This window comes from Rosa chinensis, chromosome 4, assembly GCF_002994745.2.
Source record: "Rosa chinensis cultivar Old Blush chromosome 4, RchiOBHm-V2, whole genome shotgun sequence".
Lineage (NCBI taxonomy): Eukaryota > Viridiplantae > Streptophyta > Magnoliopsida > Rosales > Rosaceae > Rosa > Rosa chinensis.
The window spans coordinates 46,637,413-46,660,550 of NC_037091.1; the positions used below are offsets into that span (position 1 = coordinate 46,637,413).

A 23,138-nucleotide genomic window follows, 5' to 3' on the forward strand; every position below is an offset into this window, starting at 1 on the left:
CACATAGAAAAATTAGCAAATTCTATGTTAACTTTCCTTCGATCATCTTCATTGGCAAAGTATCTAAGGATACAATTTTTCCTCTCCCTTGTAATCTCTAAATCTTTGTGGGGAGCAACCCGATTAGTATCTTCACTAAGCCATTCCGAACTATAATACCTAGATATAAAATAAGAATAAGTTTAATTCACATTATAATTTATGAAAGATTAAACAAACAAGCAAAAAGAGAAACACATGTTATACTTACTTCGGATTCAATGAATGTGCCAAGCAATTGAGAGAAGTGTTGCTCTTGGACCAACGAGCCATTAGAACCTTATACACCGCATCCCAAAATGGAGACTCTTGATGAGGCTGCTTCCTTTCTTTCCTAAGATAGCCTTCTTCACTTGCTCAATCATACTATCCCACCATTCATACACTAAATGAAGAGAAGGCCGATCAGTGTCTGCTTTCCTAATCATCTCATAGATAGGCTCAGTAAAAGAAATGATGTAATCAATGTCATCCCATAGCAACTCATCTAATAATTTCTCCTTCACAGAAGCTGCCTTCCTAACATCATCTTTTTTGTAATCATCCCACTTTGGACTGATGACCATCTGTTGCAAACCATTTTTAATTTGCCTAAACCTCTTTAGCATGATTAACGTTGATGCAAACCTTGTGGGAGCAACCGAAAGCAACTTCAAATTGCAATGGTCATTAAACATGACTAATCTCATTCCATGATTCATAATGAAGTTCTTGATGAACATAACATCCTCAGAAACTGGCTGTATCCAACAACATGCATCAAACACATCCGCATTGCTTGAAAGTAATGAAGGTGTGCAAATATTCTTGACAGCAAGATTCAAAGTATGCACTACACATGTTGTCCAAAAAATAGTAGGATACTTGCTATCACTGGCCTTGGAACAAACAAGAGCATTGTCGGTGATCACTTGCACTACATTTTCCCAACCCACTTCTTTAATGGAATCTATAATCAAGTATGCAATCATCGCATGATCCTTGAATTCCCCTTGACAGTTTATAGCCTTCAACATCATCGGACCACTCTCACAAGTGGCTATCACATTAATCAATGGTCTTCTTTGTGCATCAGACCAACCATCACTACAAAGACTCACACCTTTATCTTTCCATGTTTTCTTGATTGGCTTCAAATGATGCTCAATATTTTTCCTTTCTTTTGCAAGAAGTGTGGTCCTTAAAGCATTGTAGCCTGGTAGAATATAGCCTGGAAGGGTAGAAGCACGAATGTAGGAGTTTCGATAGTGTGGATTTCTAGCTTGGTTGAAAGATAAGCCACCGGTGTAGTACATCCTTGCAACCTCACCATCACATTGCTCCCTAGCTGAGTTTTGGAAGGCCTTTTCAACAGAACCAGCATGATAACTCATCCCATAGCTACTAGTAGAGGAACTCCCTCCTTGCTGTTGTGATGATGGTAGAGGAACATGTCGAGGAGCTGCATTTATTAATCTCTCCTTGGATTCTCTTGCCAACTTGGTCATTGCAGTAAAGGCATGAGGAGTAACCTTAGTGCAAATTGCCACCCCCGCTGTTCCTTCTTTCAATAAATGACTACGAACTCTAGTATAAGAGTACAATTTGCAGAAATTGCACTGCCACTTCCAACCTCCTCTACCTTGCCCTTTTTGAATCTTCTTCACAAATTTCCACAACGGTGCTTTATCATCTATGATCTCATTTTCAGCATCAGCAGCTCCACTACTAGTACCGGCATTAACATACCCGGCACTAGAACTAATAGGAGGTGTTCCTCCATCACTCATGGTTCCTGAAAAATACACAATTTATCACAATTCACAAATTAGCATAATCACATAATGCCATAATGCAATGAATCGTAAATGTTGCAATCTTGTTTACTTAAATGTTATGGCATTTAGAGGCAGCAAGTAACATGTTTTTTGGGTGAGGTTTTACTGACCATTGCAACTATCATGTTGTACTTATCCTCTTCCTAACATGTTAGTGATGTTACGGAATGAGTGGCAAGTGGTAACAACTCAACAACTAATGAATGTTTCTCATACATATTTCACAATCCACAAAACACTTCTTTAAGGCATTAGGCATATCGACAACATTATCTACAATTAAATTGAACAATCAAGCTATAAAATAATCAAACCATAAAAGTATAAAACCCATATCCTTATCCTTTTATCATCAAGCCCATAACACCATCAGACCCTTCTAGTCGGAAAAAAAAAAAAAAAAAAAAAACAGAAAGATTAACCCATAACTCCATGAGACCCTTACTGATCTGTACAACAATTGAAAGCATCAGAAACCATCAGACCCTTACTATCAGTACAACGATTGAAAGCATCACATGGGGAAGAAGCAATCAAGTTCATATGGGTAAGAAGCAATCAAGTTCATATGGGTAAGAACTAAGAAGCAACTAAGAAATAAGAAGTAAGAAGAAGAGAACAGAGAACGTACCGGAAGCAGTCTAACTGAAGCTCCAAGCAGATCGAAGAAGAGGAGAAAACCTGATTGATCGAAGAAGAGGAGAAAACCTGATTGATCGAAGAAGCGGATCAATGAGAAGCCTGATTGATCTTAGCTGCAACTTGCGAAGGAGAGGAGAAGAGGAGCGAGTGAACGACCAAAGCGGCGCTGAGAGTGAAGGTAGGTCTCGATCGTGATCTGTAGTGTTTTATGTTTTTTGTTTTTGTTTTTTTTTTAATGGTAAAAAGTCAAGATTACCCCCGCGTATCCAGTTGATTTACATATATACGTATCTGATTAGGATACGCACATATCCAGGCCGTACCCAAATCTGGATCCGCGTATCCGCGTGTATCATACCCGTATCCCGGATTGATACGGGATACGAAGCCATTTTGCCATATCCATGCTTCATAGATTATTAACAACAAAACAAATCATATTCTAAGTAGCGCCTATATTTTTTAGATCAACAATAAATGGGATATAACAACTCTATTATTGTTGTTGATCTATTATTGACCCGCGTGATGTTGCGAGTATTTATCTATTACATATGAAGCTTGAAAAACAAAAAAAACAAACCTGCAACAACACGCAGGTCAATTTACTAGTAACATCTATTGTATCAGAACTCAGAAGTACTCAGGAAGCATGCCCATTTGAAGTTAACTTTGACTTAGTTCACTAAGTAGAATTTTTTTTTTTTTTGAATTAGGAAAAAATGTATAGGCCGTTACATACCTTTCTGCTGTCATTTAAGGGCATAGACAGATAAGAAGCTAGTGGTAGTACCCACAAGTGGTACATACATATAGTCATACTCATTATACAATCAAATACGTAGAGGTAGCGAATACCCTCCTTTGGTATTATTCTAAAGGCGCTAGAGATGCATAAAGTGCACACCGATGCTTTGCTTCCTAAAAATAAGGAATTTATTGTAATTAGCAAGGTTCGAAAAATCGCTAGGCGCTAGTCGGGCGGTGGGCTGGGGAGGAGCGCCCAGGCGGCGCCTAGGCGGTTTTGTATTTTTTAATTTTATTTTTATAGCTTTTATTTATGTAATTAAAAATATTCAAAGACTCAAAGAGTAATAAAATTGCACCTAGAAATTTAGAATATTCAAATTTTAAGAGAGTCCTAACTCCTAATTCCTAAATAAGCATACATAAAGAGTTAAAGACTAAAGTGATAAAACAATTGCAAGCCTAAATGGCTATCCACTTCATTAGTAGCATTAGATCCTTGGGAAGATGCCATCATATTTTACCCTATTAATAAACAAACAATGAAATAAATAAAACAAAAACAATAAAACAAATAATAAACAAACAGATTTAGAAGCAATATTATCATAGTGAGCCCCCAAATTGAAATTCGCAAAGTCACAGTCAGTGGAGTCCCCTAGTTGAGCATATAGCAATATATGAAATCTCTTCACTAACAATTAGCTACAGCACAAAATAATAGCCTGATATGAAATCCCTTCATATTCACAACAACGACTTAAATGGTTCCGGGTTCCCATATGAATACGGTGCTTCAATTAGCCAAAAAAAAAAAAAGACGGTGTGTGCTTGAAAAGGAAGATTAAAACTTCAGCTCTTACAATTCACATATCAAAATATATTACAATTCCCATATGAGACTAGCAGAGTAACGAACATTCAAATCCAGTTACCCAGAATCCCAGATTATCACTTTTCTAGTTTTTAGAATACAGAACAATGAATACAAAACATTCAAACCTAGTTACCCAGTTACATCAATCTTCTGAAACTGTAAAATTGAGCTTAGCCCAGCTCAAATCAGCTACTCCACACATTCTTCTACGGTTCTACCATATAAACCAATCAAATTTTCAAACTTTTCTTTCACTTCTCTTCCAAAACAATCAAACTTTCACTTTTTTCTTTCATCAATCAAATTCCGGAGCAAAACACAATTTCTGAGATTAAAGATAAGAACTTACGGAGCAGAGGAAGTTTGAGGTGGTGGAGCAGAGGCGCAATGGAGCTTCGGTGACCGATAGAAGCTACGGTGGCTCGGGGGGAGCTGCGATGGCTTGGGTGAGCTGCGGTGGCTCGGGGAGCTGCGGTGGAAGCGTGGAGAAGAGCTGCAGTGGAGGAGTGAAGCAGAGCTGCGGCCTGATTTTGGGATCGAATGATTTGGGAATTGGGATCGAAAGCTGCGGTCTCATTTAGGTTTAGGTTTGCTGAAAACAGGAAAACCGCCGAGACCCCCGAACCGCCCAAACCGCTCAGGCGGGCTCCCAAGCCGCCTAATCTCTCTCCTCCTAATGCTGCCGATTACCTATTACTCGCCTCGGCCTCTCGCCGCCCAGCGCCTAGGCGGCCTGGGCGGCCGTTTTTTAGAACACAAACTAAAAACATAGGGATGAGCCTAGGGCAAAACCCCAGCCCACCATAGAAGCCCAAAAACACAGCCCAGAGAGGGGTGACCCAACCAAGGCCCATCAAGGCAGCCTTGACTTGACCCGACAACCACTGCCGTACCAGAAGCCCTGATGCACCACCGCCTTGACGCCGTCACGACCAACATCGCACGCCGCCACAATCCATCCCGCACACCTCTATGATGCTCCACACCGGATTGCTCGACCCAACAACACACGGCCTTTGCCTCAATCGAAACCACAAGCCGACGCTGTCAAAACAAGTCCTCTGGTCCCCGGCAACACGGCTACCGGAGCAGCAAGACAACCACCGGAATCCCAAGAACAAACCCTGCAAAAACCTTCATTCAAACCACTCCATCCCAAGAGCTACATAGGCAATCAATCAAATCCCGCCTGGTAGCAAAGCCATGTGGCTTCGGCGAAGCCAAGAGGCCAGCCTAGGCTAGAGCCGCCGCCGGACGAGAATGCTCACAGGTCTTGAAGCCGCCTCCTTAGGGTTTTCTCAAAGAGAGAAGACGTTTCTGCTTTAGGTTTTATCCCTTAACGAAAATACAAGCTCTCTTCCTAAGTAGAATATTCCTTGGTAAACTTAGGATTGTGGAAATATGTCTAAAAAATCTTATTCTTGATATTGAATAAATAACATAATATCTGGCATCAAATAACCTCAGTTTAGCCAAGGTAATAAAATTACAGGGGATTTACATAGATAACTTTTGCATGCCAATTAAGCTACCCGTCAAAATCCTAGAATGCAGAATCCTAACATCTAAACTCATGAATATGGTAAGGCCTTTCCTGACCTAAAAATTCCTACATGACTCTCATACAACAAAAAATCTGCCCCTTCGTTGTTGCATGGTCCCCAGAGATTGTCCTGCAAAACCAATGACATAATCCATAACGTGATAACTAACAAAAGTTGTTTGAATTTTGGCTGGTTGGGAGAGGGTGGAAATCAAAAGCTGTTTGGATTTGTGTAAGGGGAAAATTTTAAATGATACCTGAATTATGGTCCAATGCACATTTTGGTACCTAAACTTTCAAAACTACCCTCATAGTACCTGAACTATTGCTCCGTTTCTCTATATGGTACTTCTATCCAATCTGCTGTTAACTTTGCCTATTAAATTTTTTTTTTTTGGGAGATGAATGTCATCTTATAAGAATGAGCCACGTAGGCAAAGTTAACGGCAGATTGGATGGAAGTACCATATGGAGAAACGGAGCAATAGTTCAAGTACCATCAGAGTAGTTTTGAAAGTTTAGGTACCAAAATGTGCATTAGACAATAGTCCAGGTACCATATGAGGATTCTTCCATTTGTGTAGATACTAAATAGAGACAAAAACTAATTATTCCAAGTTCTCGTACTTTGGAATATTGTGGTAAACTTATTCCCATATATCATTCAGGATCCATTCTAGGCTTCTGCATTATTATCAATCCATAGTTTAGATATGCATTGATTGCATTCTGTCAGAAGATATGTAACTCCGGCTTATTGTAAATATGACTTATCTTTGTTCCGTGCATGTTTTTTGTTTACATTTTTCATTTTGCTATAATTCCTATCTGTGATACTAGATTTCATACATGGAGAAAAGAGAGAAGAGTTCAATACAACAACATTCACGTTGCCTCTTTCCCCAGGTTTATACCTGGTTTTTAGATTATGATAAGGGTTTTGTTATTAGTATCTGTTAGGTTGTGTAACACCTCAAGGGGGTGGGAGTAATAACAATAACAACTTAATAAGTCTAATACTCATGGGTAGCAATATTGCTTTTGCTTTTCTGATTATGTATTATTACTAATTGGTGGTAGTAGTAGAAATGGTAATGATAATATAAATAGTAGTAGTGAACTAGTGATTGCATTGGCAACAATACCAATAAACAATCAATTAGGATTTGAGATAGATTGATTTCTTATTTAGACAAATATGTGATGTCAATCATGTATGTTATTTGATGTCATGGGTCATTAGCAACTCCTCCAGTATGCAAGTATCTGCTAGAAACTACATCATTTTCTCTTGTGGCTATCCAAAGTTGGTATAGATGGGGACATATTGCTCCAATTCAATGTGAAATTAAGTGGGAGTTCTGTATAGGACCTGGTAGGTTTCCAACTTTCTTTTAGCATTCATGCAATGAGACAATGGCACGAGACTAATGTGTGACAGCAAGCCGCACAAAACTAATGTTTGAAAGCAATAGACTTGGACAGCTTCTTGTTAGTGTGCTAGGAATGCCTATATATCCTAGTCTTTTATTTTCAATGAACAATTTGCTCTCTCTTTTCAATTAAAATATTTGTCAATGCAAAACTGTGCATTGCATTGTGACAAGTACTGTGCACTCCTAAACCCTAAACGCTATGCACATAACAGAGTCACTCTAGGAGTGAAAGCTTGTCTGCATATCATGAAGTAGGGAATGTCCTAGGAGCTGTTATTGATATCTTATTATTGGGTCTCTTTACATAGATGCTTTCCTTTCCTCTTTTTTTTTTTTTTAAATTTTTTTTTAAAAAAAACAAGAGTTACAAATCTTCATTGAGTAGTCTTTATAGATTATAACTTTATAGGTATAGCTTTTATGCATTTTATTTTCCTCAGAAATCTCAATGGGAGTTAAAGATGAGTCAAGGCTGGTGTAGGTGTGGGATGCCTGGGAATATCATATTGTTCATGTGATTAGTAAGGCTGGCACTCATCTTCCTTTAGAAACAGTGCCATTATAAATATTTCAAAGCATCACTTTCCTAATCCTTACCAATTGAGTATGTGCTTTCACTTTTTGTGAAGCAAATGAATGGAAAAGCTGGAAGGTTTTGAGTTGTTGCAGCAATAATAATCATTGTTGGTTGTGGCTTTCATGTTGCTTTTGGGAACAGAACTAAATACTAAAACCTCATCCCTTTTCAAAGTTCCGGAGGCAGTGAGTGAGCCAGGTCAATTCTGTTCTTGATCAGGTTTTGCCGTCAGGCCAAAACGTACGTCTTATCTTAAACCATTTTATAGGTGGCAATGTGACTACAGGTGAGAAAGCTTTCCTCTACCTTATTACTTTAACCAAGTTAAATCATGTGTTTTGTGCTAAACTTGCTTTCATTTGGACTTTGGCAATTGGCATCATCCTCATAGTCTTTGTAGCATGCTTGCCGTCTAAGTATGCGAGAGAGGAAAAGAACAGATAGAACATGATTATTGGAGTGGGACACTCACTGCCTTCTGTAGATTCTAGACAGAATTTTCACTTGGGGTACTCGCACCGAGCAAGTCTGGATTCGTTCGTACTTTTGTTGGTATATATTGATCTACTGCTTATATCGAAAATATAGTTGTCCTAGACTTTTGTTTACTTATCTTTTATTTTATATTCCCACACCTAGCTAGTGAGTTTGAACTTTGAATTCTAATTTTTGTATATCGAAAATATAGTTATTCAACACTTTTGTCTAACTAAACCCTAAAACTATCCTAAACCCTAAAAGATGACACTCTTTTTTTGCCTCATCTCTCAAATAGCAATTATCATAATCACAAAACTTAACTCATGAATTCCTCATATTGTAGAATGAGGAATTCGAATCTGGAATCTCAAGTGAACGTGCAGCTGCTCCATCTTTTTGGAACAACTAGAACTATAAACCTTTCTTGTCTACTAGAACTACACCAAAGAGCCCACGAAGCAGATAATCATTTTCTACTAAAAACAAAGATCGTCATACTTATCATCGTATTGAACATGGAGCTTCATATAAACTCTGCAGTGGAGACAAGAATGGAGAGGATAAGGGAATATACGCCTTCGTATATGACATAAACAGACGGACAGGAAGGCCGCTTTTCGTAATTTTGGATTGCCGTTACGGACTTACCTAACCGGAAGTGAAGGTCAACAACTGTTAAAGATGCCCTTAATTAGACGGCAAATTTTCTCCTCCTCCGTGGCTCCGTCGGTCCATCGATTGAGACTAGGAAGACTTTGCCCATGTGTGAAAGGACCTTACTAACAACATGTAATACTAATTTGATTTGATGTTGTTTTTTATAATTTCTTGCATTTTGGATTGGATTGGATTTTCAGAAAACACCAGCGGCATCATTAATAATTGATATAGGATTAGGATTATAGGATTAGGACCATAAGATATTGGTCAAAAAGTGGCAAATTTAGACTTAATTAGGATAAAAATAAAATTAAAAAAAGAACCTTCATGCTCTATTGTCACTTAGTGAATAGATGTCCTATTGCTTAGGTACTCTCTCTTGTATTGGTTTTGGTTCTCAAACTTGGGGCATTAGTTTAGCCAGAAATTGTGTTTGTTGTTTTGCATCAAACGAGTGATTCCTATTCTTTTGAAGGGTTGATTTCTTTTAGTCTAAAATCTTATGAGATGAGATATCGATCAACCTTGCAATCTTTTTTGCCATTCATGGTACTTGGCATTTTCAAATGAAATATCCAAATACAATCCCGAATTGTACGAGCATTACTTCATCCACAAGCTCTTCTTAGTAGGATTAAATATCTCCAAGTCTGTGGATCGATGTCAGGTTGAACCATTTATGAAATGCTGACACTTCCCTCCAAAACACGTCTTACTTTGAGGATATAGATCTGCTCATACAAGGACTTCATCTCTTTTCTTATCCCAGACGATGTGTTATGTAGTGCACCAAGTAATCTACCAGTTCCTCCAGCACCCACCAAAGTAGGTCACTACCTCAAGTACTTGCCCTGAGAATTAAAGAAGAAACTGCTACTAGCAAAAACTTAAGGAATTTACTAGCGGTAGCTTGAGAGAAACAGAGAGAACAAAGTCGAGAGCATAATTCGTAATAACAATTTACTTACTATTAAATGTCTATACCGACTAATCTCATCTATAGATTTTTTTTGAATAAAAAATGAACTCATCTATAGAATTTTTAATTAAGACAAAAATAATATACCATGAACTGAAATTCGTGTTGGATATGCTAATTAAAAGATCAATCCCATACATAATGCATTAACCAACCATATTCGATTGAATTTTTGGGTTAGATTCGGGAATTGTTATTAGATTGTGAAACCCCTACCTACCACTAAACTCCCAATACAAGGAGTTCTATACCATATTTCCATGTCAAATGGTACATTTTTTTAAGCTAAAAAAATTATTAATATTTAATCTCACATTATAGAATATACATGCATTTGCTTCAATTATCACCCTAAGTCACCTGTATGATAACTTGTTCTATGAAAAAAAGATGAAAAAGTTGACTAAATCAGCTTATTCAGGTCCAGTGGCGTTCACCTAATCAGTAATCGAACATGACAATTATATTCAATCACCGTTAAACGTAAATCTAATGGTGAAATATAAAATAACTCAACTTAAAAATAATTATTAGCCAGTAACTGACCAAATGAACATTATTGTATTCAGACAAAGAAAAAAATCAAAATAAAATCACGTTTTTTATTTTTTAATTCTGCAGATTTGATTCTGGCTGCTTTAAAAGCAAATTGTCTTTTATTTTATTATTATTTTTCATGTATATTTAGCAGTGTTTTCACTTTTCAACCACCACTTTTGGTAAACAGTAAATAAAGTAACATGCTTTTGTTTGTTGTGAAATGAAAGGAAAGGAAAGGAAAGGAAAGAAAAGAGGAAAGAGACAATATATTCTTTCTACTACTCCCTCACTCTTCCTTCTTCTTCTTCTTCTTCATCTTCTTGTTAAATTTCCCAAAAACCCAAAAGGATAAACTTCTTCTTAAATTTTCAAACTTTTTTGTGTTTTTGATTGAATTGAAGAGAGAGAGAGAGAGAGAGAGAGAGAGAGAGAGAGAGATGTCAATACGGAGCTTAATCCAGGACATGAGGTTTTCCCGGTCGCAGCGGGTGGTTCAGGACCGGTCGGCGGCGGCGGCGGCGCCGGAGGTGGGCGACTCGGTGAAGCAGAGCTGCTGGGCACAGATGCCTCAGGAGCTTCTCAGGGAGGTTTTGATGAGAATTGAGGCTTCTGAGGCCGCCTGGCCGCCGCGGAAGAGCGTCGTCGCCTGCGCCGGAGTCTGCCGGAGCTGGAGGCTGCTGACGAAAGAGATCGTTAAATCGCCTGAGCTCTCCGGAAAGCTCACCTTTCCCATCTCCGTCAAGCAGGTCCTGGTTTTCTCTTTGTTTGGTTTCAATCGCTATGGAAATCATTCTATGATGAAAAAGATTTTTAATTTTTTTTAATAGTTGATTGAGGTCATTATAAATTCGATTTGGTATTGATTTCGTTGTATTTGGGTGCCTTGTGAATCTGTTTGGAAGTAGTACAAGTGTGTGTTTTGATCTCACTGCATTGCAATTTACACAAAATGATGGGGTTGTAGTGGTTCTTGCTTGGTTAGGATGCTTTTAGTTTAAATTTGTAATCTTTACTAAGGAACTTGCTTGCCCATTTCAATAGACAGCTTTTATCTGTGATAATTCCCATTTGGTTTTCGCCTTCTATGATCAAGAGTTCAAGATAGTGTTTCTTAGCCAAGTTATTAGGTTCCGTATGGGTAGTAGTGTGAATTGGATTAATAGTACAGGGAAGGGAATTCGGAATCTTGTTCTGAGCTTGAAACTACGTTTTTGAGTGATAATCTCTGACTGGAAAATCTCTGGTTTTTTCAAGTTTTTGTGTTGTTTATGAATTTTGATGTTGGTGGTTGCAGCCTGGTCCAAGGGATGAACTGCTACGGTGCTTTATAAAAAGGAACCGCTCGACCCAGACATATTATCTTTACCTCGGTTTGACCCATGGTGAGCATTTGCTAATCGAAAACAAAAGCATCATTGTAGTGCATTGTGAATAATAGGTAGCTTTTTGGTTGTTTTTGAAAGATCTGGCCTTTCCATCTCCTTAGGTCGTTTAGGTATTGATTGTGCTATCAAGATAATGCTGTCACTTTCTGTATATAGTGGTCCTACTCTCTTGCTTTCTTTTGAGCTGTATTGATTTTAACTTATTATCTGTCTTGTGTCCATGGCAGCATTAACTGATGAGGGAAAGTTCCTACTTGCTGCTCGCAAGTATAAACGCCCCACCTGCACAGACTATATTATCTCACTAAATGGTGATGAAATGTCAAAGGGCAGCAGCAACTATATTGGAAAACTGAGGTATACCATTGGATATACATTTTTTTTGTGTTTTTGCCCTATGAGGTCCTGTTTAACTCATTTTCCCTTTTTCTTCCTCAAGGTCAAATTTTTTAGGAACCAAGTTCACGATCTTTGATGGGCAGCCAACTGATGTGGGAGCCAAGTTTACAAAAAGTCGATCCACTAGGCTAGTGAATTTGAAACAAGTTTCACCTAGGGTCCCTGCTGGCAACTATCCAGTGGCTCACATTTCATATGAACTAAATATGTTGGGTTCCAGGTAACACTTCTCTTTGCACGACAAGTTACCTTTGGAAATGAACTTATAAGAGTAATCTTTTTAGTTCTATCTGCATGGACGGTTGCTTTTTCACAATCGTCACAACAAATATTCTTTTCGGTATGGTAGATGGGGTGTATTTGCTTTTACAATTAACTGAAGAAATTAAAAAATTCAGAGTTCGTACAAGCAGGGGTCCAAGGAGAATGCAATGCACCATGGATGGCATTCCTGCCTCTGCGATTCAACCTGGAGGTGTAGCACCCACACAGGCAGAGTTTTCAAGTAGTACTGCCGAGTTCTTTCCGTCCCTTCCATTTTTCCGTTCGAAATCAACTCGCATGGAAAGTTTCCTAGGGCCTTCGGCCAAACCAAAAGATGGGGTGATCGTGTTAAGAAACAAAGCTCCAAGGTGGCATGAACAACTCCAGTGTTGGTGTTTAAACTTTCATGGACGAGTAACAGTTGCTTCAGTGAAAAACTTTCAGTTGGTGGTTTCTCCTGAAAATGGACCGGCTGGGCCAGAGCACGAGAAGATTGTCCTCCAATTTGGGAAAGTGGGCAAGGATTTGTTTACCATGGATTACAGGTACCCAATATCAGCATTCCAGGCATTTTCAATCTGCCTCAGCAGCTTTGACACCAAGATCGCTTGTGAATAATACATCTCAACAGGTATGATATTTAGTCTTTTGGAAGTTAATTATTCCTGAATCTAAGTAATCAGAAGTAGTGAACAGAAGAAATTGTTGAGTTGACATAAATGAGCACTATTATTACTAAATGTCATGAACAGTTCCAGAATCTGTATGTTGATATTTCTGCTTTGATGTATAAGTAAATTTACTTGGTGATGGTGGTGTACACGTCAATATCTCTTTACATGATTATGATGAATCCTATATTTTCCTACTGGTCTAGGAGCAGCAAGGTTTGAAAATCATTTAGGAGATTGAAGTCAATGAGACTGTTTTCGGAAGGTGATTGCTACTGGACTTCTTATGCAGAGGGCATGGTCAGAAGCTTCAAACCTTCCGGGATCATGACTTTGTTCAAGTCATGGAAAGACCACTGGAACCGAATGTTGGAGAGCTTTGGTTCTTTGTCATCCCCATATGTATATTTCATTTGTTAATGTATATAGCGAGTGTTCCTATAAAAGCATGCTATTGTTTTGCTATTTGACGCCATATCAAATTTCAGTTGGTTTTAGTCAGAGTATTATAGGTTGTTTAATCATCAAATGAATTCCTACTTGTTCATTTTCTCAATGAGGATGCTGGCTCAATCTGACTTCGCCCTAACTGCAGTTGATGAAATTTTCCAAAATATTTCAATAGTCCTATTCTCTTGCTTGTATTTTTCTTCTTTTCCTTTTAGTAAATAGCACATCGATATATATATATATATATATATATATATATATATATATATATATATATATATATAAGAGATAGATGATGCATTACTGTCTTTTAGTCAATCTTCCAAAGACGCTAGTTTTACCGTTACAAATACCAGAAGCTACATCAAAGCACAACAACAGAGAAATTCTGCTCTTCAACTTCAGTTAACCAAGGAAAAGCAAATGCTAACATGAAACCAAATAGCGAAGAAAAAAGCCAAGAAGCTTGCTGCTAGATAGCAAAGCTTCCACTTCTAGTACCAACCCCAACTCCACTGAACCTTGAATTGTTCAGATATTTCTCATGGTGCGAAGACCTGATGTGATATCTGCCCTCTCTGCTCTCAACATCTCGAGCATATCTTCTTTACTTGCTCCGGACTGGTTCTGCTTAGTTCACTCTATCCTCTCGAGTAGTTTGCTTGTTTGGATATTTGAAAGGTTGTAACCGAGTCTGGGACTGATCCCGATGGATGCTTTGTCAAGTGAAATTTATGTTTTTGACACTTCTGGAAAAACGTTGTCTTCGAGCGTTCGACCATCCAGAGCCTAATCCCTCTCTGGTAGCTTCCAAAGCATTCCTTGCTGCTCAAGGATTTTATTTCCATCTTCAGTCTAAATCCTGCACTGTTCAGTGTCTTAAACGCTAAGCTCCCTCCCTTCCGATTTGATTCCTCCTCCGGTAGGCTTGATCAAGATTAATACTGACACAGCTTGGTGTACCTCCTCCCTTGGATGTGGTAACCTTATTGCTGCTTTGGCTCGTGACTCTTCTTGCCATCTCCTAGCTGGTTCTGCAAAGTTCTGCATGCCAACTCTTCTACCGCAGCAGAAGCATTAGCCATTCACGGCAGTCTTTTGTAATGGTACTCATCTGATTACATCGATCTATCAAAACCCCACTCTTTGGTGGACTGAGCAGTAGCACCGATGGTTCACAGTATCTTTCCGCCATATTAATTAGGTGGACTTGGTCCAGCAGACAAAGCAACAAGGCTGTTGAAACCCGCCTTCCTCCTTGCTTCACATTTTGTCATATGATGCAGCTCGCCTCCAGTGGCGGAAGAAGCAAAACAACAATGTAACCTGCCAACTAAACCAAACCTACATTCATGGTGACTAACACTAATAGTAAGTAAAATATTCTAAGGATTTTGGGTTAGGCTGTAGCCCAACCAGCCTCTCAAGTGGATCCGCCCCATGAACTTGTTTGGAGTGCTGGGTTATGAGATGCTGATGTACATTATATATGCAAAACCCAAAGGCATATAATATATTACAAGCTTTCTGGACGAGTACTTGGCTTTTAACTAGGTTGCTTCCCCATATGATTTTTCTTCAAAACTTAATCTTGGGTTTCATTTGAAGGTGTTAAACTAGTTTCCTGGCCTTCCTTACGCACTTTCAACTAACCCAAGGGCACACTTTGCATGCTCTTTGACCTGTATGCTACTACTTCACGAGTTTTGATAACCCCAGGGTCAGATTTAGTTCCTTCTTTTTGACAGTTGTTTATGTACTTGAAATAATATCCGGAGAAGAAAAACTCTTTCTGAATAAAGCATACAAGGTAGTTCAAGGCTTCAAGCACTTGAGAAAGGGCAAGCTTAAATATCTCAAATGACCAGTCTCTTGGTTCAGCGCATGATCACAAGATTGCTGGTTAAGAATATTGATCAATCACTTAAGAAAATAGGGGCAAGTTTAAACATCTCGATTCTCGAATGACCAAAGTATTTGGTTCAGCGTACAATTCTTGTATGCCAAGGCTTATACAATTTTACCACACACTTCAGATACAAGTACAGAACACAAGTTTATATTTACACGAGTACAATTCTAATTCATACTAAGCGGCTTGCATGTGGATTCCTGATTCTGAGTTGACATGAATAGATTCAGTAGCTTCTTCGTCAGAAGCTAGATCATCTGACTGCAATTCCACTTGATTAAGGCTTCGGACAAATCCAGAAAATGAAGGAAAATGCTCAGGTGAGAAGAAATAAGCTCCCATTCTCTGGTAAGTGAACAAGTCTATTTTATTCTCTCCTAACAAGTTCTTCTTTATCTGTTGAAAGCCTCCTGGAGCTCCCGAAATTGATGAGTTTTGACCAGAAATTTCAATTCCGTGCTTTTTGCACGCTGTTCTAATTTGTGATAGTAATGACTCGGGACTAGAACGGGATTCATGTAGTTGATGTACGTCTGATAAGTCCAGTCCCGGCAATATCATTTTGCAGGAGTTTGTTGCAAACATATCTGCAACTGCTTCATAACCATCTCGAGAAGATGTATTATAAAACCCAGATGTCAACTCGGATGGGTGAGACCTTGTTTTGTACCAAGAGTGCATTAGAGGGACTTTGCCATATACTGTGACTTCTGTGTCACCAAAAGTTGAAGAAGCAAGGGAAAGGATCCGATCTCCATGAGAGATTAGCTGGTTTGAGTACCAGGACAGGAAGAAATCACCATATGGTGACTCCCATGATCCCCCATGGTCCTTGAAGAAAGTGTTTGAGTCCGGTGACTGGTCATAGCTCGGAGCATCATGGGGACCGCCAAGACCCCATAAAGGATTTCCGGTTGCCTCAGCATGTTGTTTAAGAGCACTGAGCATGTTTTCATCAAAACATTGGAATTCGCCAACCCCGGGAATTTTGCTACGTTTGACTGACTGGTGATGAGAAGGATACCGAAGCTCACCATCTGGTCCTAGGCTCACTGAGACGCCCTGAAATTTAGCAAAACAGGAATTATTGAACGTTCAGTACGCATGCTAAACCTGAGATGACTATTGTTTCATTTTAGACTTCAAAAACTCAGGAATGCTTACCGTGATTGTGGAACCAAGGAAAGGCGAGAACGAAGCTTTAAAGCTTTCGCAGAAATCATGGTAAACTTGAATCGGAGTCTTTCCATTAAGAACAGGAAGCTCATCAACAGCCAGTGATAAACACTCCTTGAACTGCTGCCCTGACCTGTCTTTGAAAAACATACCAGGTTGGGACTCCCCTAAGCAAGACACCCAATCGGGGAGTGAGATCTTCGGTTGTTTAGAAGCGTGGAAGCAGAGTGACACATGAAGCTCAAGACCGGCTTTCTGAACCATCTCTGCTAGAGAATGGTAGGCTGACCACTCATACTTCCCCATGGCTTCTTTCTCAACAATTCCCCACCAGACAGGAAGCTCCACGCCTGTCACTCCCAATAGCTTCAGAGCCACTAGTCCAACCGCAATTGCTCGGGCATGCTTCACTGAATTGCAGTCTGAAACTGCATCCAGGGGCAACCCAACAAATAGTCTTAACCCGTCATTCTGAAAAGACCAAGCAAGAAAACCGAGTCAGTCTCAGTCAAGACAAGTAACTAAGCCTAGAAACAAACTGGCTAAATTTAACTAAGTGCTTTGCAGCTGTACATATTTAACAAAATACAGAGGATGAATTCTATAGATAAGGTGTTTACAAACTCAAAGCATGAAATTAGCCCCTAAAAAAAAAAAAAAAAACAGATTCTAAAAGAGCTTCTAGAATTAACAACTTACCAAACATCAAAATCTTCTTGTTTTTCAAAACCCCTTTTAATTCTTTCATGTATCAATTGGGTTTTATTTTTATGACAATCAGATTCATCAAAATCTCACAGAAAACAACTTCAAACATAAACTGAACGGTCACAATTCGCATGCTTTTCATTTCCTTCCGTTTTCTACTTGCAAGTTGCTACTACTGTCTCTAAATATAATTATAACTAGAACAAAAGAAGGAGTCGTTACCGAATTGGATCTTTTGGAAGGACCCGAAGCTTTAACGGGTCGAACCGATTCAGACTGAACAGCCCTGAGAGTAAACTGAAGCCGGCCATTTTTCCAGCTCGTGTTTTGACCAAAGCTTATCTGGGTCCTCAAATTACCACTCAATTTACAAAACCCCAACTCCCTGCGCCCCAATTCAGCCCTTCCGATCTTCACCTGAGAGCTTCGAACCACAGAAACCTCCATTTCCCAAAAGCTCGAAACTTTACACAACCCAGAACCCAATTAAGTAAGAAAACCCAAACCCAGAATTTGCTTCTTGTTTTTGAAAGAAAATTTGAGAGCTTTGTGAGAAGAGGAGAAGATGAGTTTTGAAGAGCTTGAGGTAAAATGGGGGAGGAGAGGAAGGGTTTTATATAGAAAACGATTGAGGGCCGGGGACGCGCTTTTACGCGCGAATATAGAACAAAGTGGAGGGTCCAAAACAACCCGCCACGTATCGACTGACAATTTTGATTTTTCTAAGAGCCAAACAGTGGGTTTTGTGATCGTGAATTTCCTTATCCAAATTTTATTTAGGCGTCTTTGATGACTCATTCTTAAAAGCAAAGGGTATCTTTGATGACTCGATTGATTGTTAATAGGAGGCTGTGTTGTTTATAACTAGATTTTGTGTTGTCTCATTTAGACTTAGACTTGCCTCTTATCCATAACTATAATTATTCACTGAGAAAAGATTTTTATTGTTAGGTCTCGAGTCAAAATCTTACCATTCGTATTGAAATAAATAGTTGGGAGGTGGTTTTTGTTTTTTTCTGTTATATCCGTTGTATGAATGGTGTCGTTTCATGTCAGAATTTATAATGTTGCCTGACATCATCCTCACTATTTGGATAATTTTTTGATTAACTCGATTTGGTTTATAAGTAATGAGAGTAATTATACTCGATCTCATGTAGGTCACATTTATTGAGTGTTATATTAGTCACATTGAAAACATAATTGAAATTGACGCCCCGCCTATTTACAAACAGGCATTACAAATCTTTATGGCGAAGTGCACAAACAATGCCTCTAGTTTAAATTTTATAGAAACAACAAAAAAATATCGTTTGAAGCACCCAAATGTGGATTAGAAGTTTCATACTATAGTACAATTTGCTTTTACTTTTTAAAGTTTAAAGATAAACATAACTTCCCAATTCAAATATCTTCAAATGCATTGTTGAATGCTGGTTAAATAAATTTAACATCGTAATTCAGTCATTTTTTTACCAAATAATTTTTGAGGTGATTAAACTTGACTTTGGGATATGTGATTTGGAGTTGGATACTAGTCAACATTGGATAACGGAGACTATATATCCATAAAGTGATAAAATCAAAACTAAGCACTCAGGTTTTTTTGCCTAATCCGACTCCAATACCTTACTAATTAGGAATTTAATAACTGTGGCGGCTGTTTAACAGTGACATCTTTTATATATTTGTGGACATGGAGATTTGAGATTTGAGATTAGAGAAAGGAGGACGTGGAGTCAGTGTGGAATTATAAGAAGCCACCTCATGCCAACTTCCACAGACCACATACGACCTTTTGGTCGTATTGTTTTGAATCAGAAACACAATGATTGGATACAAGAATAGAGCTTTGGATGGGTCTGAACTAACTCTGACGTGGTAAATAATCCGAAAGCGATGTCTGTGTGCTGAGTCATGTCCAGGTTAGGCGAAACCTCAGTTTTTGGTTGTATCTTCCGATCCGAAAAATCAGTGTTTTTTCTCTCTCTGCCTTGGATAGCTTGATTGGCCAGTGCAGGTCCACATGACCCACAGTGCTCAAACCTGAAGAGATGGCTTTGTCGATAGGAAAATTTCGAGAGGAATAGGAATCTGGAATCATCATCGTCTTTTTGGCTGAGTAACATATATTATTGCATGGTTTTGTTTGTTTTCGATAGGAAAATTGTGTCGGCCATATGTCTTGATATCCATACTGCGCTTACCAATCAAGGGTGAGCGTGGCATATTTAGCCAACCGACCCTTTTTTGGCTGAGTAATATTATCGCTTGGTATTTGTTTGTTTTGCAAGAAAGAAAAAGAGCGCAAAATGACCTAATTAGGCTTTTTTTTCCTTTGGGCTACTTGCATGGATCGATCTTGTATTCCTCAAGGTATGTTGTGCATTTTTCACATTGCACTACGTTTATTCAAAACATCTTGATTTCATCTTGAAGTCACGAAAACAATAATGAACTTTGAAAAATTCATCTACGCTAGCTTGAAAGGCTCGATTACAAGTGATCTTGAAGGCTAGCTTCTACCTCTACAATTTCAGAGGTTCTTATTACGAAAGTGGGTCAGTTTCTACGCTTTTAGACTCTTTGGGGATCCTGTTCCGAGCATATTTAATTTGGTACTTTTGCTCATGCTTCTCAAGCTCTTCATGGCATTATTCCTACTTCTCTTTCAAATAATGGTATTATTTTGGAGATTACTAAAGCATGTTGATCGATCTAGCTAGTTGTTTCAAGATTTAAAAAAGTTGTAACGAAGCCTTTGTTTTCGTAAGAAGGAATAATGAAACTATTAAACTACCTAAACATGACAATTAACGGCTACTTTATTTATGGGGTTAATTATATCTTTCATTTTTCAATAATAAGCGAGTAAGAGTTCATAGGTTTACTGAACCACCTTGTCTTGGTAAGAGTTCGTTGATCTCAACTAGGATATCAAGTGTACATACCAGAAAATACTTCACTGTCACAAGGTTTTATACTACACCAGAACCCCGCAAGATCACCTAAGAGGCCAGACCATGGGTCGGGAATGACACCCAACTGGACGGTGCTCACCATGGTTGGCACATCGGGTGATACAGGTCTCTACTCCACCCAGTAGGGCTAGTCAAAGTACACACCAGAAGCCTATATTAGCCTGCAACCTGTGGACCTGCATCCCACGTCGAAGAAATGGGAAATCTCTTTCCCATGAGTATATAAGCCAAACTCAACCACCTTCATATGGGTACGTAATAACTTCTTTCTCTATACTATTACTCTGTCAAATTATACACATAACCTTACTTAAGCATCGGAGAGGCATAAACCGTCTGTTACAGTTTATACCCTTGACATTGTGTATTTCCTTTGACAGGGTCACGGAATTATCTTGGTACCTGCCAACGGGTATAGCATTATGTTGGACAAATCCCGGAGACACCAACAGAAACATTAAGTATATATAGCTAAGTTCACTCTGAAGTGGCGGGCATATGAACCTTGATAGCCTTGATCGAGGGTGGTTTCAGGCTTCCAGCACTGACGGGATAAGGTCAATAGCTATGGCCCCGATGAATATTACACAAACTTCGGTAAAGTATCTAGCACATTACATAGTTGAAGTAGTGTTTGAATACTTTACAAACCGATCGAGATGCTGAAGCTGTCATAATGATGTGTATTTTGATAGTTTGGAAACTTGAGATATCGATAGCTTATAGACAATAATTCAGGAGCTGTTTCTGAGAACTTGAGATATCGATAGCTTACAGATATTAGGTTTAATAGAAAAGACTTCAAAATAGTATTAGCTCTAAAATAATGGAAATCAAAAGGTGCCAATAAATGTATTGGTTTTTCTCAAATTTCTTTATTCTTTGCGTGTACAAATAGAATAGGAAGCAATTATCGGAGGGGGGGAAATCGGCAAACTTGGGTAGCCCATCTCTATAGATGCCAACTTCAGGAAATCTGATTGAACCACTTGCTTGAGTCTTGTTCAACTCAAACTCCCCAAAACCTTAAGCTTAATTAGCTTAGACCAATCAAGGAATTCTTTCAGGAAAGAAAGATTTGACACTTTCATGCTGATCCGAAATCATGTATCATTAGTATTCATCTAAGTTTATGATTATGTTTAGCTATTAACTGAAAATTCTTGCTCTAATTTTAGAAGGAAAATAGAACTAACGTGATTCACTTTGGTTTTGATTACGTCCATACATTTCATGCTGATCCGAAATCGTGTCTTTTTTTTTTTTTTTGAAAGGTCGAAATCGTGTCTTATTAGTATTCATCCAAGTTATGAGTACGTTTAGCTATTAACTGAAAACGTGAATGACTAAATTGTTGCTCTAATTCTAAAAGAAAAATAGAACTAATGTGATTCACTTTGGGTTTGATTACGTTCATACAACATTTCAGGTTAACTATTAACTGAAAACGTGAATAACTAAGATCTTATTCTACAAGGAAAACAGAACTAATTAATATGACGAGGATGTGAACCAGACCATAATCAATGTTCGGTAAACTTCATTCGGCTTCTAGTTATCCTTCTCAACGTACTATAAAGTATTGTAGTAGAAATTTGAACTCTAACCCTAAGCATGAGGTAAATACATTCTACTACAGTACAATACCGCCGTAAATTAGCAATCAGCATACATGTATACCCTGAATTCTTACTGCTTAGAATCATGGCCACAATTCAGGTAAAAAAAAGAGAGAACGAAATAAGCTTGGTAAAGAAATAATGCTTGGTTGACATGATTTTAAGTTGGACATCTCATTCAGCAAACTATGCACACCAACATTCAAGGCAATCAATTTCCAAAATGAAACCTCATCCATTATAATTGTTATGGGCACATGTTAGGATGCTTTCATGCTTTGAATTGTGATCTGCATGAATTATATTATATTATGTCCCCATTGTCACCGTCTTTTTATTCCTCCTAGAGCGGGTGGGTGCATTATGTCAAGGAATCATCTCCATTGGTTTTTTTTTTGGTAAAATCATCTCCATTTGGTTTAGCTTCTTGATTCATAATTCATATTTCCATCTCTTCAAAGGGCGGTGTTGCAAGACTTTTTGGAGATGAGACAAGAATACAGTTCCTAGTATTGAAAATAATGGTGTCCCAACATTTGTCACATCGTCAGTTTTGCCTTTTGCATTTCCATTGTTCTCTTGTAATATGGATCAGGGCAGTAGTTAACATGCATTACGAAGGCGGGGCGATTTAGTCCTGCCATAGTCGTTGAGATATAAGTCTTCTCCCCAAGAATCATTATAAATAAGTATGGTGATGGTGGTGCCAATGACCAGGTGACATAGTTATGCTGTTTTTTTACTGTCAAACAACCTGGATTAAACTCTGACGTCGGAAACCGTTATAACCAGGCGATAACGAGGGAGCATGCTACTTTAACTATTCTAAGGGCTCCCAACTTCGATGTTCCAATAATCTTGAGCACTACAAAACTTTCAGCCTCCGGCTAAGCATAGGCATTCCATCGCACAAAACTTCTTGGATCCACCTCAAAACTGGGGACTACAGATCGAAACTCTCTTTTGGACTATGGACTAATAAAAATCATTTTGGAAAAATTAAATGAGGGAGAGTAATCATTTTGCAGACACAGCAGGGTATTTATGCAATTAAGGAAGTGATGGTTGAAATGGATGTCTCCGGACCGCCTAAGAGGAGCAGGCCAACTACTCATGGAAATGGTCAAGGTAAAAAGGTAAAAGGGAAATAGATGGACATATGCAACTTTTTTTAAGATAAAAAAGAATGAAAAATGTGCTGTCCAAAATGGTCATGTTCTTAGAATCTTAGACAAT

The 23,138-nt window shown here is 38.5% G+C and overlaps 3 protein-coding genes, 1 long non-coding RNA gene and 1 other non-coding gene across 8 annotated transcripts; 2 read left to right on the forward strand and 3 right to left on the reverse strand.

Moving 5' to 3' along the window:
- Positions 1-541: 541 nt before the first annotated feature.
- On the reverse strand, positions 542-1,808 carry LOC112199422. The gene is made up of 2 exons (XM_024340444.1): positions 667-1,808; positions 542-605 (listed from the first exon to the last, which is right to left on the reverse strand). Exons 1-2 carry the CDS (start codon positions 1,806-1,808, stop codon positions 542-544), a joined length of 1,206 nt encoding a protein of 401 aa, XP_024196212.1.
- Positions 1,809-10,594: 8,786 nt separating this feature from the next.
- LOC112200764 (tubby-like F-box protein 3) lies at positions 10,595-13,626 on the forward strand. Of its 3 annotated transcripts, none has more exons than XM_024341775.2 (6): positions 10,595-11,083; positions 11,632-11,719; positions 11,950-12,079; positions 12,162-12,341; positions 12,520-13,016; positions 13,269-13,626. In XM_024341775.2, the coding sequence occupies exons 1-5, from the start codon at positions 10,775-10,777 to the stop codon at positions 13,001-13,003; spliced, it is 1,191 nt and encodes a 396-aa protein (XP_024197543.1). In that variant the 5' UTR covers positions 10,595-10,774; the 3' UTR covers positions 13,004-13,016; positions 13,269-13,626. The 3 variants fall into 3 exon arrangements, with proteins under 3 accessions (XP_024197543.1, XP_024197542.1, XP_024197544.1); XM_024341774.2 differs by having other exon boundaries at positions 10,596-11,083; positions 13,263-13,626; XM_024341776.2 differs by having other exon boundaries at positions 10,597-11,083; positions 12,535-13,016; positions 13,263-13,626.
- A 1,804-nt stretch (positions 13,627-15,430) lies between these two features.
- LOC112200763 (inactive beta-amylase 9) lies at positions 15,431-17,896 on the reverse strand. The gene is made up of 3 exons (XM_024341772.2): positions 17,525-17,896; positions 16,583-17,065; positions 15,431-16,480 (listed from the first exon to the last, which is right to left on the reverse strand). The coding sequence occupies exons 1-3, from the start codon at positions 17,747-17,749 to the stop codon at positions 15,596-15,598; spliced, it is 1,593 nt and encodes a 530-aa protein (XP_024197540.1). The 5' UTR covers positions 17,750-17,896; the 3' UTR covers positions 15,431-15,595.
- A 1,186-nt stretch (positions 17,897-19,082) lies between these two features.
- Positions 19,083-21,377, forward strand: LOC121052943. Of its 2 annotated transcripts, XR_005810327.1 has the most exons (3): positions 19,083-19,678; positions 20,216-20,534; positions 20,664-21,377. It is a non-coding gene; the product is annotated as an uncharacterized LOC121052943 (long non-coding RNA). The 2 variants fall into 2 exon arrangements; XR_005810326.1 differs by having other exon boundaries at positions 19,093-20,534.
- Positions 19,459-19,553, reverse strand: LOC112201226. Its single transcript, XR_002936680.1, has one exon. It is a non-coding gene; the product is annotated as a U11 spliceosomal RNA (small nuclear RNA).
- Positions 21,378-23,138: the final 1,761 nt, after the last annotated feature.

Coding starts and splice junctions, on each gene's coding strand:
- LOC112199422 (XM_024340444.1), bottom strand. CDS start 1,808: ATGAGTGATGGAGGAACACCTCCTATTAGTTCTAGTGCCGGGTATGTT. Junction 606..666: donor CTTTCGGTTGCTCCCACAAG/GTTTGCATCAAC, acceptor GGTTTGCAACAG/ATGGTCATCAGTCCAAAGTG.
- LOC112200764 (XM_024341775.2), top strand. CDS start 10,775: ATGTCAATACGGAGCTTAATCCAGGACATGAGGTTTTCCCGGTCGCAG. Junction 12,080..12,161: donor AACTATATTGGAAAACTGAG/GTATACCATTGG, acceptor TTCTTCCTCAAG/GTCAAATTTTTTAGGAACCA. Junction 12,342..12,519: donor CTAAATATGTTGGGTTCCAG/GTAACACTTCTC, acceptor TAAAAAATTCAG/AGTTCGTACAAGCAGGGGTC.
- LOC112200763 (XM_024341772.2), bottom strand. CDS start 17,749: ATGGAGGTTTCTGTGGTTCGAAGCTCTCAGGTGAAGATCGGAAGGGCT. Junction 17,066..17,524: donor CTTCCAAAAGATCCAATTCG/GTAACGACTCCT, acceptor TGGTCTTTTCAG/AATGACGGGTTAAGACTATT. Junction 16,481..16,582: donor TCCTTGGTTCCACAATCACG/GTAAGCATTCCT, acceptor GCTAAATTTCAG/GGCGTCTCAGTGAGCCTAGG.